General features: G+C 39.4%; 1 protein-coding gene across 1 annotated transcript in view; it reads left to right on the top strand.

The window, feature by feature from the left end:
• epha3 (eph receptor A3) overlaps positions 1 to 26,293 on the top strand; it is an 80,316-nt gene that overhangs the window by 32,421 nt on the left and 21,602 nt on the right. Inside the window, exons 4-7 of the mRNA XM_068746031.1 lie at positions 11,588 to 11,743; positions 15,337 to 15,678; positions 20,978 to 21,102; positions 25,549 to 25,711. Coding sequence (XP_068602132.1) covers positions 11,588 to 11,743; positions 15,337 to 15,678; positions 20,978 to 21,102; positions 25,549 to 25,711 — 786 coding nt within the window. The remainder of the gene's footprint in view (positions 1 to 11,587; positions 11,744 to 15,336; positions 15,679 to 20,977; positions 21,103 to 25,548; positions 25,712 to 26,293) is intronic.

Here is a 26,293-nt window from a genome sequence, read left to right as displayed (position 1 = left end):
GTAGCCTCCAGGCTTGTTGGCATTTATTCGGTATTTAATTTCCTTTTCAACATAAATTTACAACAAACTACAACCAAGTTGAACTACAAGTCACACGTATGACCTTTCTGTGTCTTTTTCTTTTGTTTGTTCTCACAAACAAATGTCACAGGTTAGGCGCATCACTGGGGAACACAACAGGACTAATTTGGCTGCACACCAGCACGAATGGAAGAGGTTGCAACATTGGCACGAAGCTGTGATTGTGATTATTATTTTGTTATATGAGACCTTCATCAGATTGCCTCTCAATTTATCCCCATGACATGCAGGAGAATCCCATTAGCAACCTCAGGCATGGGCTCTGCAGAGGAATTCAAATAGAGTATGACCTTCCTGCTCCCTTCAGATATTCATAAAAGATGCTTACTTTCAAGGTGAGACCAAACGTGATGCGTATGAAATATAGGGGTTTATGTTAAGATTCGATGGAAAGTAAAATTGTGCAATTAAGTTGTCTTTCCCTTTGGGATTAATAAAGTATTCTGGATGAATCTGAATTGCATTTAATCTCCATAACACTGTTTTCTTTGGCAGCTTGACGTTTACATGCATCCCTAGCTGGCTGCTTTTTAAATGTAAGGAAAGGCAAAATACACCTTAACTGAAAGAAAATCATGGTTTCACTCTCTTTTAATGTGAAGTGTCTTTTAAAGAGAAGAAACAGCTTCAGTGGAAGAAGATGGAAACTCAAAGTGGATAAAACATTTTTTTTCCTTTTTTATAAATGACTTTACGTTTAACCAGATGTTGATGTTTCAGACTTTAAGGACACCAGTGTTACTGTTTTTTTCATTAGAATCAAACAATCTATTGTCCTCAACAATCTCCTTCCTCGTCTTTCGGCTTGTCCCGTCAGGGGTCGATACAGCAAATCAACCTTCTGGTCGATTGCATGCTTAATTCTGGCACAGTTTTACTCCGGATGCCATTCCTGCCGCAGCCCTCTGCATTTATCCGGGCTTGGGGCCGGCTCAATGGAGACACTACCCGTGCTACCTCTGACGCTGCATAATATTACAATATTCACTAATAAAATTAACATTGTGTTGATCAGATTTCAATTAGGGCCTGTCCTTCACTCTGGGATAGAGTTGAAAAAAAAATAAAATGCATTCTACAGAGATGTTTAAATGTTATATAGAGTTGATACATTATATATTTCTGGCATTGAACCTTATATACAATGCATGTTAAATAATGCTGCTTGTAAACTATTCTATTGTAACTAATATCCTGCTAAAATCATTCAGTGATGTTTGGAAAGGTCTAGAAAACAACAGCCAGGAGTTATTATTTCGGTGCAATGTTCCTATTTCCTTTCACATCTCAAGTACTTCCATTATCAGCACTCCACTGTGGGTCATTAAGATCCCAGTAACAGCCAGAACATCATGTTGTCTGAAGTGAGAGGAGCCTGGTGGCTCTTTAGCATATGGTAGCAGACGTGTCGGTGTCTGCCAGCGTATATACATATACCTGCACTGTGCATGTCCTTCAGCCGTCCTCAGGTCCTCAGCAGTAAAGGCGGTCTCCCTTAGCGCATTTACAACAACCCTACTTCCAGCAATACCGACAGGCGCAGTCATTCCCTAACTGCAGATCAATATCAGCAACTGTGTGGACCTCTGTACATCTGAATTAGAATAGATGCATGACTGATTAAATCGGTGGCTTTATAAGCAAATGGATGGGAATACAGATTGACAACATAAAAATGGACAAAATGCAATGATATATCGATATAATTGTAGAAATCCTTCTGCAGGCGTGTGGCTCTTGTCTCAAAAGCTGCAGAACCCAGCATGATGAGGCATTGAAAATACCGAAAACAATTTGCATTTCATCAAATAGTTTGTTTATGCTTTGTTTCTATTATACATTTCCATTTGATCTCTGCTTTATTATATGGGTTTGATTTTAAATTATGTACGGTATGTAATTAAAACATGATTATCAGTTATGTCAGATGTGAAAATATATTAGTTTGTCGTTAGTGTCTTACAAACCGAGCATGGTGATTAAAGTGGGTCACCGTGACTCTGTGTGTCCAGGAGCATTTTGCATGGCCTATTTTCCCTTAAGAGCATGTCCTCTCTGCTTAATAAAACGGTCCCAGTGCTGCAGTCACACACACATACACACACCTATACACAGACTCACTCTCCCCATTGCACCTTATATATGTAGACACATGTTTTTTGTTCCATCGATCTATCAATTCCTTCTATAACTGTTTTGTCATCGATGTTCAAAACTAATGACATCATCAATAAAAAATGAATCTGTCAGATGATGAAAATCTTTTTTTGCAAAGCCGCATGCAAACACTGATTTTATGGTGACATGGAACTTGTGACAGGATGTAATTGTGTTTGAACAGATTCATAAAGTTCTCTCTATTTCTATCTACATATTATTATATTATATTATCATTGTAGAGCCAAATAAATCACAGATCAAAGTCAATAACAAGTGAGAAATCCCATTTGAGTAGGCCATTGATTTTCTCATATCGGCATGGAAATGGTGACACGGTTGCCATTGGCTACCATTGTCACACATGGGATTACACGACAATGGTCTGCCCTACTCTAAATCACGAAGATGACGACAACTCGTGTGTTTCTGCGAGTGTGTGTGTGTGTTGTATAAATGGCTGTTTATCAGTAGTATTCAAAGCAGCACAATGGTTGTGTAAATCATGGGGGGAGGCAAACAGCTTTAAGGTTGTTCAGGTTGTGCAGTATGTGTTTCCAGGGTAACAGTGGTGTTTACATGCATTTTTGTGTATAATGTGTCAATGTTTGGGCTCAAATGGGAGGGTATTAAGAGGTCAGCTCCATACGCAGACACTTCACACCAGGATGCACAGACACACACACAATCATGTGTTGTGGAAAACACTGGCAGTAGCACTGTGTTTAAAGAATTAGGACAAATAGGTTGATTGTGGGTGTGTGTTTATGTGTGGGAATGTGCTATATGGTCTCATCTTTTTGGCTGTGATTTCACTCTTTGTTTCCCGTCGTTCAGCCTTCTCCTCTCTCCTCTCTCCCTCCTACATCTCCAGCTCCCCATCTGTTGCACAGTTTGGGCAACAAGCATCCCAATGTGAAACCTGGACTTATATGAAAAAGGCTCTTCTTACAAATATTTACACGTCCCGACTTCACACATCTAGAGCAGTAAAATTAACATCAACCGTGTGTGTGTGTGTGTGTGTGTGTAGAATATTTGCTGGTTGTCCTGGATATTCTGGCTGACCTGGCTAACCTCTGGGGTGTCTAGTGAAGAGAGCCGTTATTGCATCCTTGATGGATGCAGCAGGGAGTTGATCCATGCCCCTGCTGCCTGTGTGGGGCTTGTACAGTATTTGCCCTATTTTGTCCCAGTTTATTGTCCTTCACAGAGAAGCAGTTTTACACACAAACATACGCGCGCACACACAAACACACAAATAAAGTAGCTTTCACTTTTCTGCTCCAGTTATTTTCTATTAAGGTAAGGCACCACATGCTGTATCGTCACACACTTCCGATTGACAGTTGTTAGATGTGAATGTGCAAAATGTCTTTTTTGACATCATTCCAAACAGATGGAAGCTTTGACGTATCAACAGACAGTCTGAGAAACATGGCAGAGGTAGGACAGACTGCCCTCGGTTTCCTGCAAGAAGTTAAACCATTTAAAATGTACTTTTTTTCTCTGCTTGAACACTGCCAATAGTAACACTGAAGTAATGTAAGCTGGCCACTGGTTGATATAGCAACGTCACTTTTGCACAACAGTAACAGTAGTCACACTGTTATTTCACTGTGTTAAGTTTCAATTTTAAGGCTACCAATATAGCCGGTTTTTAATATGGTTAACGTTTCTGAGTTTTTGAAGCCGGTGAATGATGGTGCCATATACTCAAATGTTCCACTAATAAATGTGCACTTCAGTCTGGACCCATCACTTCGCACTTACGTCACTTAACTGTCCCCTTGTGGTCAGAGAGTACAAACGCGGTAGTCCCTCAAAGCTGTGTCCTGACACCTACAGTGGTCCCTGCTTCTAAGAAATATAAAAACAAAATCCCTTACCTAATGCTTTTTCATAGTATGTAACGAAAATCAAAGAAAACACATTTCAAAATTGTTTTAATAAGAGGGAGTTACTGTGTTGTACAGGTCAGCTCTGTTGCCTCACATTAAGAAGGGCCTGGGTATAAATCATCACCTGAGGCATTCCTTTGGAGAGGAATACCTTTGTATGGCCTCCTGCGTCTATGGGGGTTCCTCTTAGGTGTTTCCTCCAGCAGAACAAAGATGATGACTGTAAACTACCCATCGATGTGCATACGAGCCATTGAAAGCTTTCCTTTCTACTGGTTTGTTGTGCATGTTTTTATTAAAAGTGAGGCGTCCAAGCTGATAACACAGAGCAGCAGCTCAGTAAACAAGTGTGCGAATAGACTGATCTGATGTGATCACTCAGCAAGTTTCATTTTCAACTGAGCCAAAAGAGAAACAAGAAGAGCTTACTTTATTTCTCTGTTTGTATTTCATCATGGAAGCTACCTTAATATAATATATATCAATAGGACACTTTGGCTGTGCTGCTTATATAATATTAATATTTTAGATAATGTAGACATGCAGGAATTAATTGTGTTTCTGGCCAAATAATAAGTTTAGTTCATCATTGTGTGTTTTTAAAATACAGCAAAGAAGGAGCACAGGCAAACACACAGTAAGAGGTCTGTTAGTGTTTCATTAATGTGGATGCATGCCTTGGAGTGTTTTCACACACAACCATGTGTTTCCTTCCTGTTTTTTTTTCCTCTGTGACAATGGAAGTGATGTAGACCTTCCTAGCCTTGGACTTCTTCCATCTCCTTTTCCTCATTCCTCCCCACTCCTCTTTCCCTTCATCTTCCTCTTCTTCATTCTACCCTCCTCTGATCCTCCTCACCAGGATGTTTTATTATGTAAATCAATGTTGGATCAGATCACTTAATTAAGCTTCACTGTGCCAGCTTGTGCTCATACACACAGACACAAAGTAACTGGTGGTGGTTGTGTGGTGTAATCATTAGTATTCTGGAATCACACACACACACACACACACACACACACACACTGCATCCAGGCAGCAGAAGTCTCTGAGTATAGATAAACAGACTTGAAAAGCCGTGTACCTCCAGGCCGTTGGCCTGCAGTTAGCATCACAAACTCCAGCCTGGTCCTCAGCTGACAAAGCCAACTCATTTCTCATTGGCTGATGGAATTGTAGTTCATAAGGTCATAGAAGGATACAAAAGAACATCAGATTCAGTTTTGGGTCCTCTGTGGATGTATTTTAACCATGTCTGGTGATAAAAAGGACGAGGTTTTCAGCATCAGAATTGAGCTGAAAACAATTATTTACATTTTAAGTTCGATCAAAACCAAATTATTGGTGTGAAACCACCACCGGCCCGAGATCCAGTCAGATATCCAATCTTTTTTTTCCAACAAAAAGACTTGCTCTCTGCCTGGTAGAATCTGAACCACGGTACAGTTTTTGATCGGTGTTAAAGCATTTTTTGCTTGATACAATAAGAGAGATGGAAGTCATTGCAATTTGCTCCAAGACACAACCTTTCCATTTCTACAATTACCTTAATTTCTATTTCCAAACAAAATTAGCTATTTTTTTCATAAGGTTAACGATCTTTTAGTTTTAACAAATTGATTGCTATCCCATATAATGGATATCAATCATTATATGGTAGCCGAAGTGATGTATTCATGACCTGGAGTCTTCTATCCAGGCATTTATGACAAGCTCAGTCCTCTGAAAGGCAATAATGATTGATAGTATGTAGTTTAAGAATTGTTATCTTTGTGTTGCAGCTGCTAAAACCATGTTTAGGACCCCCTTGAAAACGAGATGGTTTCATCTCAAGGGGTTTTATCCTTTCAAATAAATAAATAAAATAAATAAATAAATAAAAAGAAATCCTTTAAAACAATATTAAACACCTGGACGGATGATGGCGAGATCCCTTTTCAGACGGTTCAGACTTTCAGAACAATTACAGAAAGTTACAACAGGCCAATACACAAGAGATGTAGAAAAACAAATGGAAGGCGTTAAAAATGAGCCATGATAACACAGGAGTAGAGAAATAGAAGAGGTTTATTATCATGAAATGGTCTGACAAAGAAATCAGAAGTCAACTGGAAAATGTTATTTATCTCGAGAGGATGGAAGAGCAACCCTTCACCTTATGGATGCTGATGACTCCTGAGAATGCATTCGTCAGGTTTTAATGAGTCTGCTTGCCTTGGTGGTTTCAGTCCTTTCTTTGTTTTCTGGACTCAGGACTATAAGTATCTGGAATCTCACCGGTCATGTAGAACTGAAGAAGCCCATTAGATGAGAGGTGAAGCATCCTCAAACAAACTTGAACAAGTCCAGTTGATTCTAGTTTTTTGCTCTTCTAGGAATATGTTTTCATTTTTAAGCATTAATTTCATTACGGTCTCCTGCTTTTGGGTTTAATGGCATAATGGGGAAAATGTGCAGCCTTTTGTTGTCTAGCTTGTGTTTTGTCATCAGTCAGCATCCTGTCACACCATGATGCACTATTTTGCTCTGGTAATGTCCCACCAAAGTGCACAATGGTTTCATAAAATACTTCTCCAGATTTCTTTACTTTGTTACTGGTTTGTCCAAAGGGGAATTGCATGGCAGGGGAGCAAGATGTTTACTGTTGCATTGTTTCCAGTAACATTACAAGTGGCTCCGGATAAGACCACCAGCCCAAATGCCTAAGCTGTCACAGTAAATAACGTTTCCATTTCAAAGAGAGCTATTCCAATTAGAGAAAAAGGAACAGGCAAAAGAAAGTGAGGGAAAAGCCACAGAAAGGAACTGGAGGAGTTTGGGCAGGATGAAGGGGAGACAGAGAAAGATGGGAGGGGAGGAGAGAGGCAGTGAAAGTCATTAAGATCATATTGAAAGAGGAAAGAGGGAGAGGTGGCATGGAAACAGGAAATCAATCATTGGGTCGTGTTTTTTTTCCTGCTCTGTTTGTAGCGAAACTCAACCTTGTGTTGGAGAGGAAGATGGCGAAAGAGCAAGCGATAGAGACCAAAATGAACATTTTGGGTCAGGCTGAGGCGAGAATAAGGGTCACTGGGACCCTCGTGACATCAATTCATTTTCAATTAATTTGTGAGGAAAGATGTCATGTGACATACCATATGTTGGATACACCATTATTTTTCTGATGATTACAAAATATTACATTTTGTGCTCATCTGTGCGTAATTTCACTGAGACAATGGATTAGAGTGGAGTGGATTAGAAAAGTTATTTTTATTTCTTGGACGTATGGCAAGATTTTGACAATTAAAAAAAAGAGCTTTAGCTGGCATTACTGAAATATCCTGGGTTTATTTAAATATTCTGTTTAGATTTTTCTCCAATTTCTGAAAGCTGGAGTAAAACCAAAACCAAAAAATAAATAAATCTTGCCTCATCAAGGCCAGGTAAGGTTTGCAACTTGCATGCATTATAGCAGGGACTGCATGTGACCACAAGACCTTCCAGCAGCATGTTAATTATTGATAAGGGTGTCCTGTGACCTAGACTATTGATTGAGCAAATCGCAGCCCTGGTTATTTTACAAGCACCATATCGTATAACCACTGTGGCCACATGTACACGTGTGTGTATGTGTGTGTGCGTGCGTATGAATCTTCGTGCATGTGTATGTGTTAATGTAACTGTGTGTGTCTTTTTTAAAAGTGAATGGAGGCGATTTTATTTCACCTGTCATAAGCAGTGAAAGTAGCAATACATTAGGACATTCTCTTGTGTGTGCTGAGTATTTGAAAGAACTTGGATGCATGTATGTGAGTGTGTGTGTGCGTGTGTGCACGTTGTAAAGAATTGGAGGAACAGTAATATTGTCCTCACATTCTGTTCCTGCTGTTGATTTTCATTATTATTGTCTTCAAATAATATATTTTCTCTTATTATTATTAAAGCCTGCTCTTATACACACACATTGTCGCAGAGGGGATCACACTGTCTTCTCATTTCACTGCTCATACTGCCAGTGAGCGTTAATGTAACACATAGATCTCGGGTTTGCCTCCAGATGAGTAGTTAACCTCCTGTGGGCTGAATCTGATTTTACCATCAGCCTCTGCCAGAGCTGCCTTTGATTCTGGCTGACACATGGGAAGAAATGGGACCTTATAATCCTTTTCCAACTGTTATAAAAATATTTTTAGTGTTGCGGTCAAGAAAATACAACATATCGCTATACTGTCATATGAAAAGCTCATACTGTAAATGCAGCTTTGCTTATTAATTTTTACATCGAAAGTTTATGAGATCCTCTGAGGACGTAATAAGTTTCTCGTCTGTGTTACGCACTGAAAAAAATCCCCATATATTTTTAGCTCAACTGGAACTTAGGCTTTTCTCCTGACTTTAGTGGAGTGCTGACTTGCCAGAGTCATTTGTCCAAGTTTAGCAAGATGTTAACTTCTTCCAGCAGTCACACAGGATCATGTTTAAAGCACCTGGTGATATTCTTGGATTTTTAAGTCAGGCATTGATCAGAGCGGATAGCACTGTTGCTTCACAGCAAGGTTCCATTCCACCTGAGGACCTAGCTGTGACTTTTCTGTGTGGAATTTGTACGCTCCCCATGTCTGCTTGAAAAATCAGGCTCCTTCTCACGGTCCTAAAAACATAAAATATTTGTCTTTCTGTGTGTTGAACTGGAGACTTGTCTCTAGTCTGACTCTTGCTCATTGTAAGATGAGATGAGCTCCAGCTCCCCAACTAACTAACACAGGATACGCATATTATGGGAAATGAATGGATGAACATTGATCACATAATTTCTGTGCCATATACCAGAAAATGCGGTGCAGTCCTCTGAGCTATTATAGACATCTGTTGTTGTGAATAAACTATTAAATGCATATAACAGAGTCACATAGGTTTCTTCATTACAGTAAACATGCACAATGTGGTGTCATTTTTTTCAGTCTGTGGTACCATAAACATGCAAATAATCGGCACCTGAAAACTCTCCATAATTAATGCAGCATTTCCTCTGCATTGATCACAGATTACTGTTAAAAAAATATATTTTGATTTTTTTTAGAGAGCTGCAGGCGCTTGTGTAAAGTCCGGAGCCAATCCCCTCAGAAAAGAATTATACCAAATGCATGCAGCTTAAATACCAATATGACCTTGATGCATCCAAATTCCCAAACAACTTATTGTTTCCAGTCGTGGGTGGGCTGGAGCTTGTCCCAGCTGTCACCAGGTGAGAGGCGGAGTACATCCTGGAAATGACATATAGAGAGACAAGCAGCATTTACACCAATGTGCAATATAGAGTCAATACAGAAAATATGGAATATCCCAATAGGGAAACAAAAACATCAGTGGAAGTGGTAATCCACAGTGAGCGGTGCCAGGAGGGAGTGCATTAGAGTAGATAAATGAAACCAGGTCTCTTTGGATTCAATCCCAGTGGTCAAACGTTGTGTGTGTGTGTGTGTTGAAGACATCTATTGTTACGTTTGCTGTAATTGAAGGGTAAACATGTGTGCTCTGTCGAGGATTATTAATGGGTAGTTGGATCAGATGATTGCTTAGCTGCTACTGCTGTAGCATTCATTCCTTCAGACATTTTTCTCTTTATCCACCCTTGTATTTTATGTGCATGTCTGCTGCCCTGGTCAGAGCCCCAGGGCTTTGGCCACTGGATTGGCTGGGGGTGCTCACAGTGTAGGTCTAATTGCCTGGTGTGTCCTCCAATCACTTTTGTGTGGTCAGCAAGTGTTGTGGTTGACATTCCATCAGACGGATCATAACAGGCTGTTTAAAGGCACTTCACATTGTATTACTCTCACACACACATGCATGTAAAGACGTGCACACACACACAGACAGTCTAAAGTGGAGGTAGAGGAGCATTTCGTGCAGCATCAGAACCTTGGATTGCCGATGTCAGTGTGTCAGTGATGGATATTGCAGTAGCATCAGCAGTGTTGGCTTTTGCAGGAGGGTGGTGTCCATCGCTGGGATCTGTCAGCCCTGTTCTGCTGACTCCACACATTCTGCTGACTTGCCGCTATTGCTGCAATCCTTTTTATTTATTTTTTTCATTTTGTGCATACGTGTGTGAGAGAGAGACACATGGAGAAAGGGGGTGATGGGAGTTGATAGAGAAAGACATCATGCTTTTTTTTCTGTGTGCATGTGTATACAAATAAGTTCCATGTTGGAATTTTTATACATACAACTTTGTCTAATTACCGTTTGACTGTTTTCTTGCACTTTAGAATAATTGTATCAAGTTGATGTGAATGCTGTTTTAAACAGTAACAAATGACCGGCTGTTACTTTAGTCCTGTAAATTGTGAAGTCCTTAGAATAGAATAGAATAGAATAGAATAGAATAGAATAGAATAGAAAGCCTTTATTGTCATTGCATAGTGGATATATAATGAGATTAGGAGTGCTGCTCCATATGGTGCTTAGGTACAATATAAAATACAGATGGTAGTAGAAAAAAACAACACAAATTTAAAGTGATAAACAGTGCATGCAGATAGATTGTCCAGTACTTTGCATTTAGTAATTGCACATTAGGTATTGCACATGAGGTCGGGGAGGTGGCGGTATTGCACTTAATTTGTAACACATTGTTTACCTTCACATTACAAATTGCACATGATGAGTCGTTATATTGTTTAGTGCTGGTTGTTGTTCAGAGCGCTGATGGCTCTCGGGGGGAAAAAAACTGTCCCTGACTCTGTTAGTCCTGCTCTTGTGCAACCTGTAGAAGTACAGCACTGCTGACAAGCTCTACCGGTCTGTGGGCAGTGAAACTAACGTCTTCGCCATAAAGAGACTTTCTGTTTCCTTAAATGCTTTGTGTCCCTTCATTAAGTCTAGAGACGGTGAAAAGGGTGTCGCCTAAGGGAAGAGGAGAGACAATAAAGGAGTAATGTGGGACTAAATAGAACAGGGAAAACATTACCCTTGATCTCCCATTCTACACACACACAGACACACACACACACAGGTGGGGTGTCACCCTCCTGGCACACATTGCAACAGCTTTGTGGTGAGTAGGAGTTAAAAGAGCTGCTGAGTGCAGATTTAATGCCACAGATATGTAAAAAGAACAGCCCTTTTATCTGAGGGGACTATTTGCATTATTCATGTTCTGGCTTCTGAGAGATGAAAAGAGGAAGAATTAGACATTTAGAGATGGAGACATTCACAGCATTATTGTTTATTGTTTATAACAGTCAATGGATTTTTTTTTAATTAACAGGATACTTACATTTTGTTCCTGTTCTCATCTCCTGTGTGTGTTTGTCTGTGCATGTGTGTGTGTGAGAGAGAGAGAGAAATAAATCCCATCTCTGCATTCCTGTTATAGGTGCTGCTCCACAGTGCTGCTAGGAAGCTATCGATGTGCTGGCTCAGCATGATGCTCATGCATCTGTCTGTGTTCTTTTGTCTCCAGTGTGCAGAGCAGGCTTCTACAAGTCCACGCTTGGAAATCTGGAATGTTCAAAGTGTCCTCCTCACAGTTTCTCATACCATGAGGGGTCGCTGCACTGTGCTTGTGAGAAAAACTACTTCCGTGCTGAGGGAGACCCTGCCTCCATGGCCTGCACTCGTAAGTGTGGTTGTATTTCTCATTTACCTTTGATAAGTGATGCATGTCTGACTAGAGATCCTTTGGATTCCCAACCCTCTTCTCTCCACCAAAAACATGCAACATATAGTAAATTGGTTGACTCTCAAAGGTGTAAATGAGAGTGATACTCGCTGTTTGTCTTTCTCTCTGTGGCCCTGTGATGAACTGGCAACTTTCACTCTTCCCCAGTGTCAGCTGGGATATGCTTAGGATAAGCACTTCCAGAAATTGAATACATGGATGGATAAATGCTTTCAGCCTTTTAAACAGTCATTTTTCAGAATACTACATCCACACAAACTATTTCAAATATATTGTTGCATGGATAATTAGCTATTTAATGGAAAAATTTATAAAACCAGAAGTTGTCAGAATTAATAATCAAGATAGTTAATAGAAAAAGAAAATGAAATTCATTTAAATGTGACTAAAACGAAGGGTGTTCAGGAACTCTTGATCACTTGATCTACTCCCTATAGGAATCCCCTTCGTATTCCTCTGATGCAAATGGATCACAGATGCAAATGCAGATGCCTCCTGTGGGCCTTCCAAAATGTACTTCCCATAAACCTATAAATCACTCCATTCCCACATGTAAGATTATAGATACATCCGTTCCTAAATGGGTTTCAGGAAAGAAAAAAAATCTCCATGTGGAGAACAGCAGAAAATACAAATTGGACGCCCACAGCCAGAAAAAGAATCCTAATTAGAAAGACAGTCATGGCAGGTCCCTGTTGTGATTATCTCAACAACATCTTGTCAAATAGGCAAATTGTACATCTTTGGGATAGTTTGAGGGATGCAAGGGCTCCAAATGAATAGACATCTTGTTAAAAGATAATGATGATGATTATCTCAGAAGGGCAATTGTGCTGTTAACAGTGTGATAGAGGTTGTTTAGAATTAACTAGAAATATTTCATGTTTGCGGAAAAGGACTCAGAGAGGATTAAAATAAGAATGCTAAACTCTAGAAAAGTAAATATCCTTTTATAAGAGACTGTAGATTACTCGCATATCCTCCATTCTTTCACAACGTAATTCATGTCACATGTTAATCTGGACTTCAGCGTATTATTTTGACATTTGGAATCAATGTATAATTGACTGCATGTGTCCATGTGTATGTTTGTGCAGGTGGAATTGGATCACCGGATTAATGATCTAAGGGTTTGGATTTGGATAGTGGTGTAGATGAGCCAGAATACTGCCATTGTCAGATGAGAATAATAGAAAAGGCAATCTCCAAGTTGAATAATAATGCACAGACTTGTAAAAAAATATTAATTTTTAAGAATAAATAAAATGATTGAAAAAATTTGTTATCAATAATTCATTGTTTACTGCTTAGCCAGAATTAGGCCTTTGCATGTTTGTGCTGAGAAATATTCTACATTTGTTAACGCGAAGTGTTGTCTGCCACATTGATTTAGATGGGACCCATATAATGGTTTGGACAACGATTGATGATTTCTTGAGGAGTTTACATGGAGATATTTTATTTGACATCTTTTTAAAACATTGTTACATGTAGCACGACTTCACCGAGAAAAAAATCCTAGTCTGTGAACCCTCATTGACAATGGCAATAAACTACTTCTGATTCTGATTCTGATTCTGACATAAATTGTATTTGAAATATTCTATACTTTTAATTAGAGATGTTCCGATCTGATCACGTGATCGGAAATCGGGCCCGATCACATGCTTGCAGACTCGATCGGAATCGGACATATATGGATAGATATTTTCATTACTTTTTATCAGATCTGGAGTTACACGGTGGCACAGATTGAGACCTTGTACTAGTCCTAAGTGAAGATAGTATTTTATTTATTACTTGAATGCTCGAGCTATGCTCTGTTTAAGAGTAAACTGTTGAAAAAAGATAATTAAAATAAAAAATAACATCCTGGACCTGTTTCTTCACTCTAATTTAATTTAAAAAGAATTATTATAGAAGCATTGGATTGGGACTCGGTATCGGTTCAAAATTAAAGTACTCCGACTCGGGGGCAAAAAATTCTGAAAAAACTTGTAATACTTGTAATACTATAAAGACCATTTACATTGTGTGTTAAATATGATGAATAGTATCAATGTAAGAAGACTGATGTAAGACTGATTTCAACAAACAACCATCTTGCTACAGAATCAGTTAACTGACTATTTTGTTTACATTCTTTCATTCATCTTGTTGATGAAGATGCTTATCTGAATCTGGGTCACGGGTTACGCTCGCGCTTATCCCAGCTGCATACGGAGGCAGGGTATACTCTGTATAAGTCGCCAGCTCATCACAGCTGTTTTATTTTATCCTTTCAATGCCAAGCAGCAAATTGTCTTTTAAACTTCAGCCATATTACATTCCCCTAAATATATGTAATATGTAGAGTTGCCGTTCATTTCTTGGTGTAATTTTGTTTTGTTCTATCTTTTGAGTGTTTTGATTACTACGACAGGAGTTTTGCACAGTGTGGCAGTCAGTAAATGTTTTGTCACGCAAATCAAATCAAATAATTTGACCCAATGAGATAAACCTAGCCAGTTTAATTATTGTCCTTCCTCCCTCTGCTCAGGTTTTCCATAGTTTTTGCAGAGCTTTGTTCCATTCTTCCTTTAATCTTCGTCATACCATTGATAGAGCCATCTTGAAATACTCGGATTGATCAAACTTGTCAAAATGGAGCTGCTTGGTCAGTGAGTAAGCAATAATAAATCCAGTCAGACTTTGAAAATAAAGCTTTCTGACAGAAAGTCCAGATGTTATGACCTAATAAAAGTTTTTAAAAATGATACAAACATACTTATGGAAGTTCAATTCACTCACATAAAAGCCAACGTTCACATTTCATCACACACACTGTACACGTAAATCCCAGTCCTCCTGTGGAACACTCCTGTTATCGAGCCATCGAGTGATCCACACCAACCCTCAACTCGGATTTATCTTGCACATGATAATTGTATATTAGAAGGATGTTTCCAGAAATGGCATTTGTGGTTTAATAACATGACCTGAAATCGGGATGTGGCTGGTATAAAGACACAACCCTGATGTCTTTGATGATTAAAAAAGGAAAGAGATATTTGTGCAGACATTGTACAGACCATACTATAAACAAATATTATCCAAAAATACCAAGTAGGGCTGCTTGAAATTTATACAAATATCTGTGGACAACTGAGCAGAATTTTTTTTTTTACCTTACCGTAACTTTTGTTATTGCTGCAGGTATAGGATCTGAATTTGAACAAATTTCAAGGAGAAATTAAATTAAGTGTTTTCATTAGTTTGGCTGTAACAAGGTCTAAAACATAACATTGAATGTTCTGATGTGAAAATCTAATCCATTCTTCTTTATTTGTACACAACCTATAGATCTCTGTGCTCTAAAATGTACTGATGCTGCCTTTCTACTCGTATTTTCCTTTCTTTTATGTGACTCCGACAACTTGATGTCCCCTCTGACTTCTGTCCTCCAACCCCAAAACCTTCTATTTTCCTCTACTGCCTGCCTTCTCCATTTTCTTTTACACTACAACTCACTCCCTTCCTCCATTCACCAGATCCTCCTTCAGCTCCTCGAAATGTGATCTCCTCCATCAATGAGACTTCAGTCATACTAGACTGGAGCTGGCCGGAGGACAGCGGCGGGCGCCGGGACGTCACATTCACTGTCCTCTGCAAACGCTGCCGCAGTGTCAATGGTGGACAGCGTTGTGAGCCTTGCCGGAGCAATGTTCGATTTCTACCTAGAGCCACGGGTCTCCACAACACCACGGTGATGGTGGCTGATCTGCTGGCCCATACAAACTACACATTTGAGATCGAAGCGCAGAACGGCGTGTCGCCACTGGCCCCCAAGATGAGGCAGTACGCCGCCGTCACCATCACCACAAACCAAGCCGGTGAGATGTCATGACAGACAAAGGCATGCCCTCAGAAAACAACATGTTATTGACGGTCTTGTGTTTAGACCGAAATCCTTCTTTCTCTTCTCTTCTATATGGAAGCAAAACACTTCATCTCCTGTAAAGCTGAATCAATAATCAATTAGCCAGTCCTTAGCCACAAAAATAGAGAGCTATTGTGTTAATGTATCAATAATCTCAGTGGCAAATGTTTGTTGGTTTATCCTCTCCCATGAGAGAACTTTTCTCTGATTAATGTCGTAGTAAAAAAATATATTTATTTTAACCAGAGCACTTTGCTGGTTCAGTGAATAATGGACAACAAACATCTAGAGCTGGAGCATTTCTCTTGGTCTGAAGGGCTAGTTCACAAATGAAGAAAATAAATATGAGATTACTTACTAATTAAATTAACAGAGGAATACCAATGCAAAATGAAATACAAATTAATTCAATCATTATGCCATGTGGTAAAGAGTTTGGGCATTTTATTGTCTCTACGTCAAAGGTAATTTATAATGGCCAAGTTATAAAGTAAGTTACTTACTTTGTAACTTACTACTGCTCCAGACACTTTTCAACCTCCATATGATTATTTAGACATGACAAGTCACATCATCATCACATCCACTCCTCCCTCTTTTTTTTTCTGTGAGGAATTTTCATAAAGCTTCATTAAACTGGTTCAGATTTTAGTTGTTTCTAAGGCCATGTACACAGATTTTTGTATTTTTTCTAAATCTTCAATGAATAGGATATGTAGAGAGATATTTGCCCAAAATATTGATGGGAATAAGCAATGCGTTTTGAAGGCATCCATGCTGTTTCTGAATGTAAACGCAGGTCGCACACATATGATGTCACAGCAGTTTTCATCACGGCAGGGACGTTTCGAAACTTAAAACTCCACAAACTCATAAACGGAGTTTCCAAAAAGCATCTTTTTTAGTGACAGAAATATGCAGTTAGGCCAAAACGTAGAAAAATATCTTCATTTTTGGAGATGTCCTAAGACTGTGAATTACAAGACCTCAGCCCTCAGGACGTTGCACTCTGAGTATATGGAACTCAGGAAGGAGGAAAATCATATGCAAAAAGAAATGCTTAGTTGATATAGTACACACATGGGAAATGTGCAATTACCTTTCTTTAAACCACTCCCCCTGTCTCCCTTCCCTCTGTCTATATATCCTTATCATAGAATACTATTATACACAAGAGTATGTGCTGGTCTCTGCATTTACAAGATGATCTCAGGCCAATATCCTTGTGTGTAATGACCAGTATCATATGTCTTCCTCCTTAACAGAAACAATAAATAAATAAATACAAATCTCAACCTTTTAACAGACACTCTAAACGTGAAGATGGGCTCCTAAAATTCCCATCAATCTTTTGTACAAATATCTCCCTACATATCCTGTTCATTGAAGATTTAGAAGGCAAAGGAAAGTGGTGCTTTGAGTAAAATAAATCCTGCTGCAGTAGAAAGTGCCAAACCACAGATATCCCTGACTAGAAAGGAATGCGCAAAGGTCTTGCTATAGTACATCCATTTTTCCTTACCCTTCCCCTGCTCCCTTTGCTGTAACTCACACAATTTGCTTTTGTACATGTTCATGTTTCTGTGTTTGCACTTCAGTTCTTCTTTCTGTTTTCTTCTCAATCTTTTACTTGATTTATTTTTTCCATTTCAACTGAACACACGATCCATTATTTATTTATTTCACTTCCCAAACTCAATTCACAATGAGCCATTTTCTCATTGTATTCCCATTTTTTGGGTAGGGCTTTTTTTTTATTTTGCTATAGGCCTGAGAAGATGTTTTACCCACTTGTTGTGTGGTTTTTGAGCAGAGTGAACTGATGGGTGTTTCTGCTATATGTTGCAATAAAGCTGATCATGGCTGTTGCTGGAGCCTATCCCGGCTTGCTATGGGCGAGAGGCGGGGTATACCTCGGATGTGTCGCCAGCGCATCACAGGGCCACATGAAAGACAAACAGCCATTCATGCGCACACTCACACCTTTGAACCATTTTGTGTGACCAGTTCATCTAAATTGCATGTTTTAGGAGGTGGAAGGAACCCGGAGAACCCAGACAGAACAGACACGGAGAGAAAATAAAAACTCTGCACAGATTGTAAACAAACCTGGAACATTCTCGCTGTGAAGCAACAGCGCGACCTACTGCACCACCGTGCCGCCCAGTGATAAATATACAAATTATATATTTTTTTCCAGTACACACTACATATACAGAGAGATTGCTATGTCTGCCCTGTGTTGTCACAGCTTGGCCGTTATAATTGACAGCATCCGGACTTGACCTCCTAAAAGTGACAAGACAGGGACAGGAAATAAACATAGATTTTGTATTTGTGTGTCTAGACATGTGTCTAGGCCAACGATAAATCAGTGGGTATGAAAAGCAACACATTTTATGTAAAGGCAATTCAGAAGAGAAAGATAACATGACTTGACTAATATTATTCCGTTATTGCACAATACAATCATTATAATCTGTGCATGATTAGTTGGGGGTATTTTGTGATTAGGATAGTTATCAGATTTGATGAGGCCATTTCGACACCCGGATGAGTGGTTATGCTCTGCATATTGAACATCGTCTTAGATGTCGGAATGAGCATCAAAGATCAAGCCCGCGCATACACACACAGCAGTGCAAAAACACACATTTCCTCTCAAACACCCAAGAATGCAGTCCCCTCTTTCTCATTCGAACAAATATCTCACCCTGCAGCTGCACACTCCATCAGCCCTGATAGTTTACACGGATTAGGTATGTCAGTGGACCGGCCTTGCCCATCTATACAATTTCACTCACACAAACACACATCCATACAGATGCCAAAGCTGTTAAAAGTTGGATTAAGTGTTTCCCTGAGAAGGAGAAGTGTATCCTGGCTCTGCTGTCAAGGTCCCATCAGATGGCTCTCCTCCTCGCACCTCCTTTGCCCGACACTCTTGCCATAACTATGCTAACAGAAAGGCTGCTGTCCACATTTAGAGTCATCTAACATCAACGGTGTGAAGTGTTTCTGAGGTGAAAAGATCGGTCGAAACCATCAATCTTATCGCAACTGTAGTTCATCTGAGGATGTATTCACATATCAAGGATATCATTTTAAGTCTAAATGTGGTGACAATAAGTATAGGAGAATTTAGAAAAGCAGATTTTTTCAGTATTATATTCCATCATTATGTTTCATAGTACAACAAATAAAATGGGATGGACTTTGCATTAATTTAACTTTTTACAGTACTTTGAGTTTACATTACTACTCTTCTATCCCTCCACTCCGCTTGTTTTTTTTATTTCGCAGCTTTAGATACAAATTACTTTGGTGATTAATATTTTACGTTCAAACACAATTAAATACACTGTTTGATATTAGCAGGCCACTGACTGCTGATAAGATATAATGAGCATTTCTCATCTTAACGTGAAAAAAAAATTAAATTTCTCAAATTTGCACAAAAGACAGCTTAGATTGGAGGAAAGTCTGAAAGAAAGGCCTCGAAAAATGCTGCTTTTTTTCAGAAAATCTAGGTCTTAATGGGTCCTCTGCAACACTACTGTGAAAGAACTACCTCGACTCCCAATGGTTGAACAATGTTGGGGGGGGGGAAACATTTATGTTTCATCAGATGGATTATGCCTCTCGAATCACAGGTGAGTGGCGCTGAAGGCCGTTTTAAAGGCTGCTATGGGCCTGGTATGCTGTATCAGTTTTACAGTTATACCACAGACAGGAACAGAGAGTGACAGCAAATTAAGTGCTTGGCAATATAAATACAGCGGCAGAGCGAGAGAAGCAAGACGAAGGAAAAGGAGGAGGAGAGGAACTTGAAGCTGCCTCTAAGCGGCCCAGACACAGTAAATCATTACCACCATAAACCACAGAGCCAATAAAAAGCACAGCCTCACCCCGCTATCAGAACCAGAGGGAGAGGAGGAGGAGAGGAGCAGGCAGTAGAGTAACAGATTCTCCCCATCTGGATTCATTACAGGGGAAAAAATAACTTTCTGCAGAAATACACTCGAGTATATATACACTCGAAATCATAAACACTCACGCACAAACACACAGAGGCACACTAAGCAGATACATAATCAAGGAAGGTTCGAACATTTCAAAGACAAACATGTTTTTTCCTGTGGTTTAATAAAATTAAAAGTCGATGCCTCAGATGTCGGCCGGCCCTGGAGCGTCCTGGCAATTAGAGAGCAGTAAAAAAGGAAATGAGAAAGGGAGTGAAGAGAGAGAGATAAAATGAGGGAGGGGCGCAGGACTTCAACGAGGGAGGGATGTTCAGAATTGCTAGATTGGGACCATGTGAACTCCCTAAGGCCCATATGGGCGAAGGATGAAGGAAGACTGGCGAAGGAGAACTCACCAGACCAAAAGGGGCGGAGAGAGAAGCGGGAGAATGAGGAAGAGACTGTTTTCATAGGGTTTTAAAAAAATACAGGTTATTCATGAGAAATGAAGGAAACAACAAGCAAAATAGACATCACCAAATGACAAACCACTGTACCCGGTTGAACAACTGTTTCCTAAGTTATTTGAGGCGAAAAACATGTCGTCCCTTTTGTGCAACTCAATAAAAGGCTCAGGAGTATTTTAATATTCTCACCAGCTCCAGAGACCGTTGAAATTGTATCCAAGCATAGCCTTGTTTTTCTTTATTGGGACGAAATTAGCCAGCGCTTCCTTTTGAGTTGGCAGTCTTCTCCATGCCGGCTGCTACTCGTTATTACTCCGTTTGCATTGCCATCTTTAAATTCTCTCTGAAATGTTCCCTTTGGAAATGCTTTTTTTTTGTCAAATTCTAACTTGCATTTAAAATGATTTCCGTTGCCTCACAATACGGTTTCATCATTATGATTTCTCAGCAGACAAGGATGTTGGCTCATTTTTTTCATCTGTTAGTAGTAGACTATTTTAATTATTAGTAAAAAAAAATGTACTGTATTTCTGTAAAACGTACTGACTGATACTGTATCCACTGCATCACTCCCACATAGATATGCAGTGTCTATTAGTGATTCTGTGTTTCCAGGTGATTATGAACCAGCCAGTGTTTGCAATCATCTCGTTCCATCCACTAACCCTGGGCCACAGCCATTAGTGCTGCCCCGCTGGGCAGCAAAATGAATTAGGCTAACAGAAACCATAGACAATCGCCAGGATGCAACACAGGAGACTGAACTTCCACTGAACCTCTCCATAAAGGAACTCACTCTGTGTCTGTCTGTGTTTCTCACCAGCTCCTTCACCGGTAACAGTGATCAAAAAGGAGAAGACATCCCGAAACAGCGTCTCCCTGTCATGGCAGCAGCCGGAAAGACCCAATGGCATTATCCTCGACTATGAAATCAAATACTACGAAAAGGTTGGTGCTTCTGAGTAGTGCAGCATGATAAACTGTCCTCCCTGAAGGTATCATTCAATAGTTTGATCATTTAAATGTTTGTGTTCTTGTAGAGATTTCACATTTTTATCGTCATAGTCATCCATCAAAATAAGAGTACTGGCAGTATTTAATGGCACATTTATTTACGTGTGGTTCGATCTTGGAAGGATGAAAAAAAAATATTGACATGTTGGAGGTAGGTGGTTGTGTTTATTTAGGCATGGATCCAAATAAAGTTGTGGATCCAATGTATTCAAAGCAGAGTCATCTGAGTAAACTAAAGTTCACTGGTTGACCTTGAGTGAGATTTGAACTCTATCAGTCTCCCTTTAGTTGAAATTAGTTTCATGTTTTTGGCTGTACATATTATATTCTGTCTTAGAAACAGATGAAGCAAGATTAAATGAGTTTCATCTAAATATCTCATTCATGTTCTCAATGTCTCAAAGGCCTCAGGGAATATAGTGAGATTGTTCTCCTTCTTTTTACATATTCTATCCTTACCTTACTTCAGCCTCTATTATTTTCACATCTCTCTCTATTTTCACATGTTGTCCTCTACCCTTCTTCACCTTAATTAAATTATGTTTTATAGCCAGTAAATGCATCTTGTTTTGTTCCTATGTGTGTGTGTTTGTTTGTATGCAGTATGTGTGTGTGTGAGTGATCACAGTTTGCATCGGTACCAACAGTGGTCCCTAATGTCTTGGTTGGTAGGCAGACTGTCTAAATTCCATTCCCATCTCAGCCACACTTCGCTGAGATGGCTGGCTAGATGGGTTGAAGCTCACTGCAGGGCTAATTCTCATCTCTAATTCCAATTCAGTTACATATACACAAGTTCACACAACACAAAGGGCGAAGGGTGGAGGTTAAGCAAAGGTCTAGGTGATTGACTTTTATGAGCAATTCTTTGTGATTTGCACTGATCCATAAATGCATCCTCCCTCAGGAATACCACGGATAATCTCAGAGACAGACAAACAAACGCTCACACCTACATAAATAAAACAAATTATCCACCATGCCCACACTTACCCACAGATCTCAAACAACAGACAAGCAGAAGAATAAACAGGGACATCCGTAGGAGTGGCATCCAGGATAGAGGCCCCTTCGTGTGGCAGCTAGGAGAAAGCCAGGGGCCACTGAGGCCTCAGGAGGACAAGGGTTGAAGCACAAATTCCCCACTCAAAGACCACACCATGACTCACTTATGAGACTGAAAGAGACCATTAGAAACACATACACACACAGACATAATTACACATGCACGTAAACAGGATGGTGAAACAAAACACAGAAACAGACAGACTGGGATTTAGCCAGAAGAAGATGTGCAGCATCAGCCAGACATTCTGCTTCTGTGTGTTTGTGGGTTTCTCTGTCTGTAAAGTTGGAAACAGAATTACACATTGTTCTTTGTCATGTAATTCCACAGTAATTTCAAGACCATGGCTGGCTTCTGCACGAACGGACAGTTCACCAACAACCACATGCCGGCACACTAAAGCAAAGTACTTCTGTGTAATTGCTTAATTAGTCAATGGACCACATTTTTTGAGACAAAACAAAGGCCAATAAGAAAAGTCATGCAACTACAGCTATGTTTTAATGATAAAGTTTGCATATAAAATAAGACTGGATTGTGTAAGGGGCATTTTGAAAGTGGAGATGTTGTGTGAAGCTCATGGTTAATGTGAGTCCTTCAGTACTATCTGCAGTCTTAAGGCTGATTGGACTTCTGTGCTTATAATGCAACTGAAGAGTGTATTTTAGTTTGGACGTCATCATCTCCCTTGTGCGCCCAGTAGATCACTTCATGTTAGCATGCCAACACATAAATAAGACTAAGCCTTTGGAGGCTGCTTGATAACTCTACCTGAGGTCAGTAGCATAAATAACCTTTAATGTATATAGCAGGTGTTGTTTTCAAAATCCCAATAATGCTCCTAAATACACGACCTGCTGGTTCACCACATGATTTACTGCAAGACCCTAACTTAAGTTTCATGAAATAAAAAATGTTTATAATCCGGTATGGCTTTAACAGAATATACATTTTAAACAAACAATTGTATTGTGCTGGTTCATAATGATAATATCCAATATTCTTAATTCTCAGGTGAATATATTGTATTATACTGCATATATTTACAGTAATACCTCGACATACGAGTGCTTTGACATACAAGTGTTCCGAGACATGAGCAAACCTGCGAGCAAAACTTAGCTTTGAGAAGCAAGCATTAATTTGAGACACGAGTAACTTCCAGATGCTGGCACTAAATGGCCGATCGCTCCGGGCGCTCTTCACTCGTTCGGTTTAGGTATTCATCACCTTCCGTATTTATCTCCTGCGCGTCTCCCTTTTTGTGTTTCCATTATTTCCGTGATTTTGGCTATATCTGTGAGTATTCCTTATACGTCCTAATTTCTAATTGATTGTATTTATTCAACTTCTTACCTTTGCCTCAGCACTCTTTCTACCATTGTATTACAACACGTCGCTCAGTCTTGAACCCCAAAGGCCCTTTCTCTAACTAACCTATGTGCAGCAATTTTTGGAGATTGTTGGGTGATATTCTTGGGAATTCCCAAGCAGAAAGTTTTCCATAAGAGCTGAGGTGTTTCATCTCTGGAAATCTAAGTCTAACTATGATCTCCCTGCTGCTTCACCCGGCTGAGGGCCACTCCACAATCGATAAGGCATTTCCAAGTACATTTTGTGAAAATAGAAATTGTGGGAACACACTTTACTGATTATTTTTGCCTGTTTTATCACAATGATCTACAGAGTAAGGCAAGATCTTCAAACCAACTTTAATTTGGGTTGTTTATTTAGTCTTACTAGGAAGGAATGCCGCCCTCTGTATTTACAAGACTTCTGACGTGCATCCCCTGTTTTTGGCCTGTGCAAGTTTGCATCTTGCAGTGTGTGTGTGTGCGTGCATGTGTGTGTCTGTCTTGAAGCTATAATTTGCCACAGCTTTGTTTAGATAGTCAAAGCAGAAAGCAGCACAGAGGCCATATTAAATTCACCCAGTGTTCTGGTGGACAGCTCACAATCACACTGCTGCTGGTGTGTTCATAAAGGAGAGGTGTCTGAGAGTTTCCTTCTCTGTCCTTCTCTATCTCTATTTCTCTCTCTCTGTCACGCACACACACACACACACACAAAGCTACTTGTGCCACACCTGTGTGTGATTTTCAGGGGATCACATGCTGTCCTGAATGCAGGGTGACAAGCTGCGAGTAGATTTATAGCTGTGATGAAGAGTTGTCCCAGTGCAGGTCTGGGGTATCAGTTACCCCCTCACACATACAGCAGTATAAAAAGCTTTGTGCACCATAAAAGTCTGATCCGCTCCTTCAAAGAGTGTGAATTTCTTTTTGATGCTCCCTGCCTATGTTGGAAAAATCTATGGCTGTTTGCCTGCATCAGAGAGTTCCTCCTTATTACTGCCTCCATAAAATGAGGATTTGATGATGCTCAACAACATTTGGCCTTGAATAATTTTATGATCAGTGCTACATTGCTAAGCATATAGCTCATAATTAGCATTGCTGAAGTCATCAAAAATAGGTTTTCATTAAGATTTAAGATCTGCCTTGTACCATTTTCCCTCCATTTAACATAGAATGGGCTCATAATAATGATTGTAAGCCTGTCAAGGGGGGAATTTGCTCAGCAGTTTTCCATCCAGATGATACAAATGCCCTTAGGAATGAAAAGAACAATGCAACAGTTGGTTGAAATGTATGCATTGTAATCTTAATCGCATTATTAAAGGATATATTGCCAAATGGCATTTTTCATTAATTATTTTGAAATATATATTATTTATCAAATGTATCTATTTCCCCAGCTCTGTTTATCCACATTTTACTAACCATAATACACACATAAAAAAAATTAAATACTACAATATTGAAACTAGAATACTAGATTTGTCTGGCCTGTTTTCCTTACGTTCAAAGAACTGGCCAGAGCCAAAGTAAAAGCGCTGCTTTATGTTTTGTCCTTTGCATCAGCTCCTGTCCCATTCTTTTCTTCACTGCTCTTCTCCCACCACATCTGGGAAACCATGTTCCTCGCTGAAGTGTAAATCTTCTTGTTGTTTTATCAGTAGAAATTAGGAGAACAGAAGTCCGAAAATGTGAAAGAAGCTCTTCAGGAAGAAAGCTGCTTTGTCTGTGTGTGTTCGTGAACATTTCCATGCAGTTTCTGTTGAGTAATGCAGATGGTGTGTGAAGATTGAATTCCTTAATTGCTCCATTCCAGACTAAATTATAACATTTACTAACATAATGATATTTATAGTATAGTATTTACGGTAGTTTTATTATGAGCCAAACAGTAAATTGGCAACTCTCTCACAAACACTTTGTCATTTACCTCCTTTCTTGGCCGTCTTCTTCCAGGAGGAACAGGAAACCAGTTATACCATCCTTCGTGCCCGTGGCTGCAACGTGACTCTGAATGGTTTGAAGCCAAACACAGCGTACTTGCTGCAGATCAGAGCTCGTACTGCCGCCGGATACGGAGCCAGCAGCCCCAGCTTCCAGTTTGAGACCAGCCCTGACTGTATGTTTAACACCAAAGAGAAACTCTACAAACTGTTTAAATGCTGTGAGGAACAGGTTGAAAGAGATGTATGAGTTTATTAATTACATATTTTCTTTTTTTTTTTTTTTTTTATCAATTTCAAACAGGTAATTTGGTCTAACAGCATTATAATATTTCCTATAAAATTGGCCACATTTGGATATTAGGATATTTACCAATACTATGAGCTTGAGATACTTTTATCATCGTGATCTGCTTGCAGTTCTGTTGATGATAATATGTTTTCTTCATCCGTCCACCAAAATCGGGCATCAGAACAAATACTTTCTACAAAACTGAAAGCTTCATCATTCAGTCATCATCTGATGCTCACATACATGCTTTGTGATTGGGTAAAAATTCAAAGACAAACAAACCCTTTTTGTTGGCAAAATGAAAATGTTTCATTTGACAGTAGTAAAATTATTAACATTTCAAGACTTCTAGTTGACTAAAACTAAACAAATTTGAATGAATGAAATTAATTTGTTGTAAAAAAGTAAAAAGTAAAGTAAGTAAAAAAAAGAACCCTATCACAATAGTTTGCATTAAAGGGGTTGT

Source organism: Brachionichthys hirsutus, chromosome 12 (assembly GCF_040956055.1).
Source record: "Brachionichthys hirsutus isolate HB-005 chromosome 12, CSIRO-AGI_Bhir_v1, whole genome shotgun sequence".
Classification (NCBI taxonomy): Eukaryota; Metazoa; Chordata; class Actinopteri; order Lophiiformes; family Brachionichthyidae; genus Brachionichthys; species Brachionichthys hirsutus.
The sequence above is the reverse complement of the archived record's forward strand: the minus strand, read 5'-3'. Positions and strand labels throughout refer to the sequence as shown.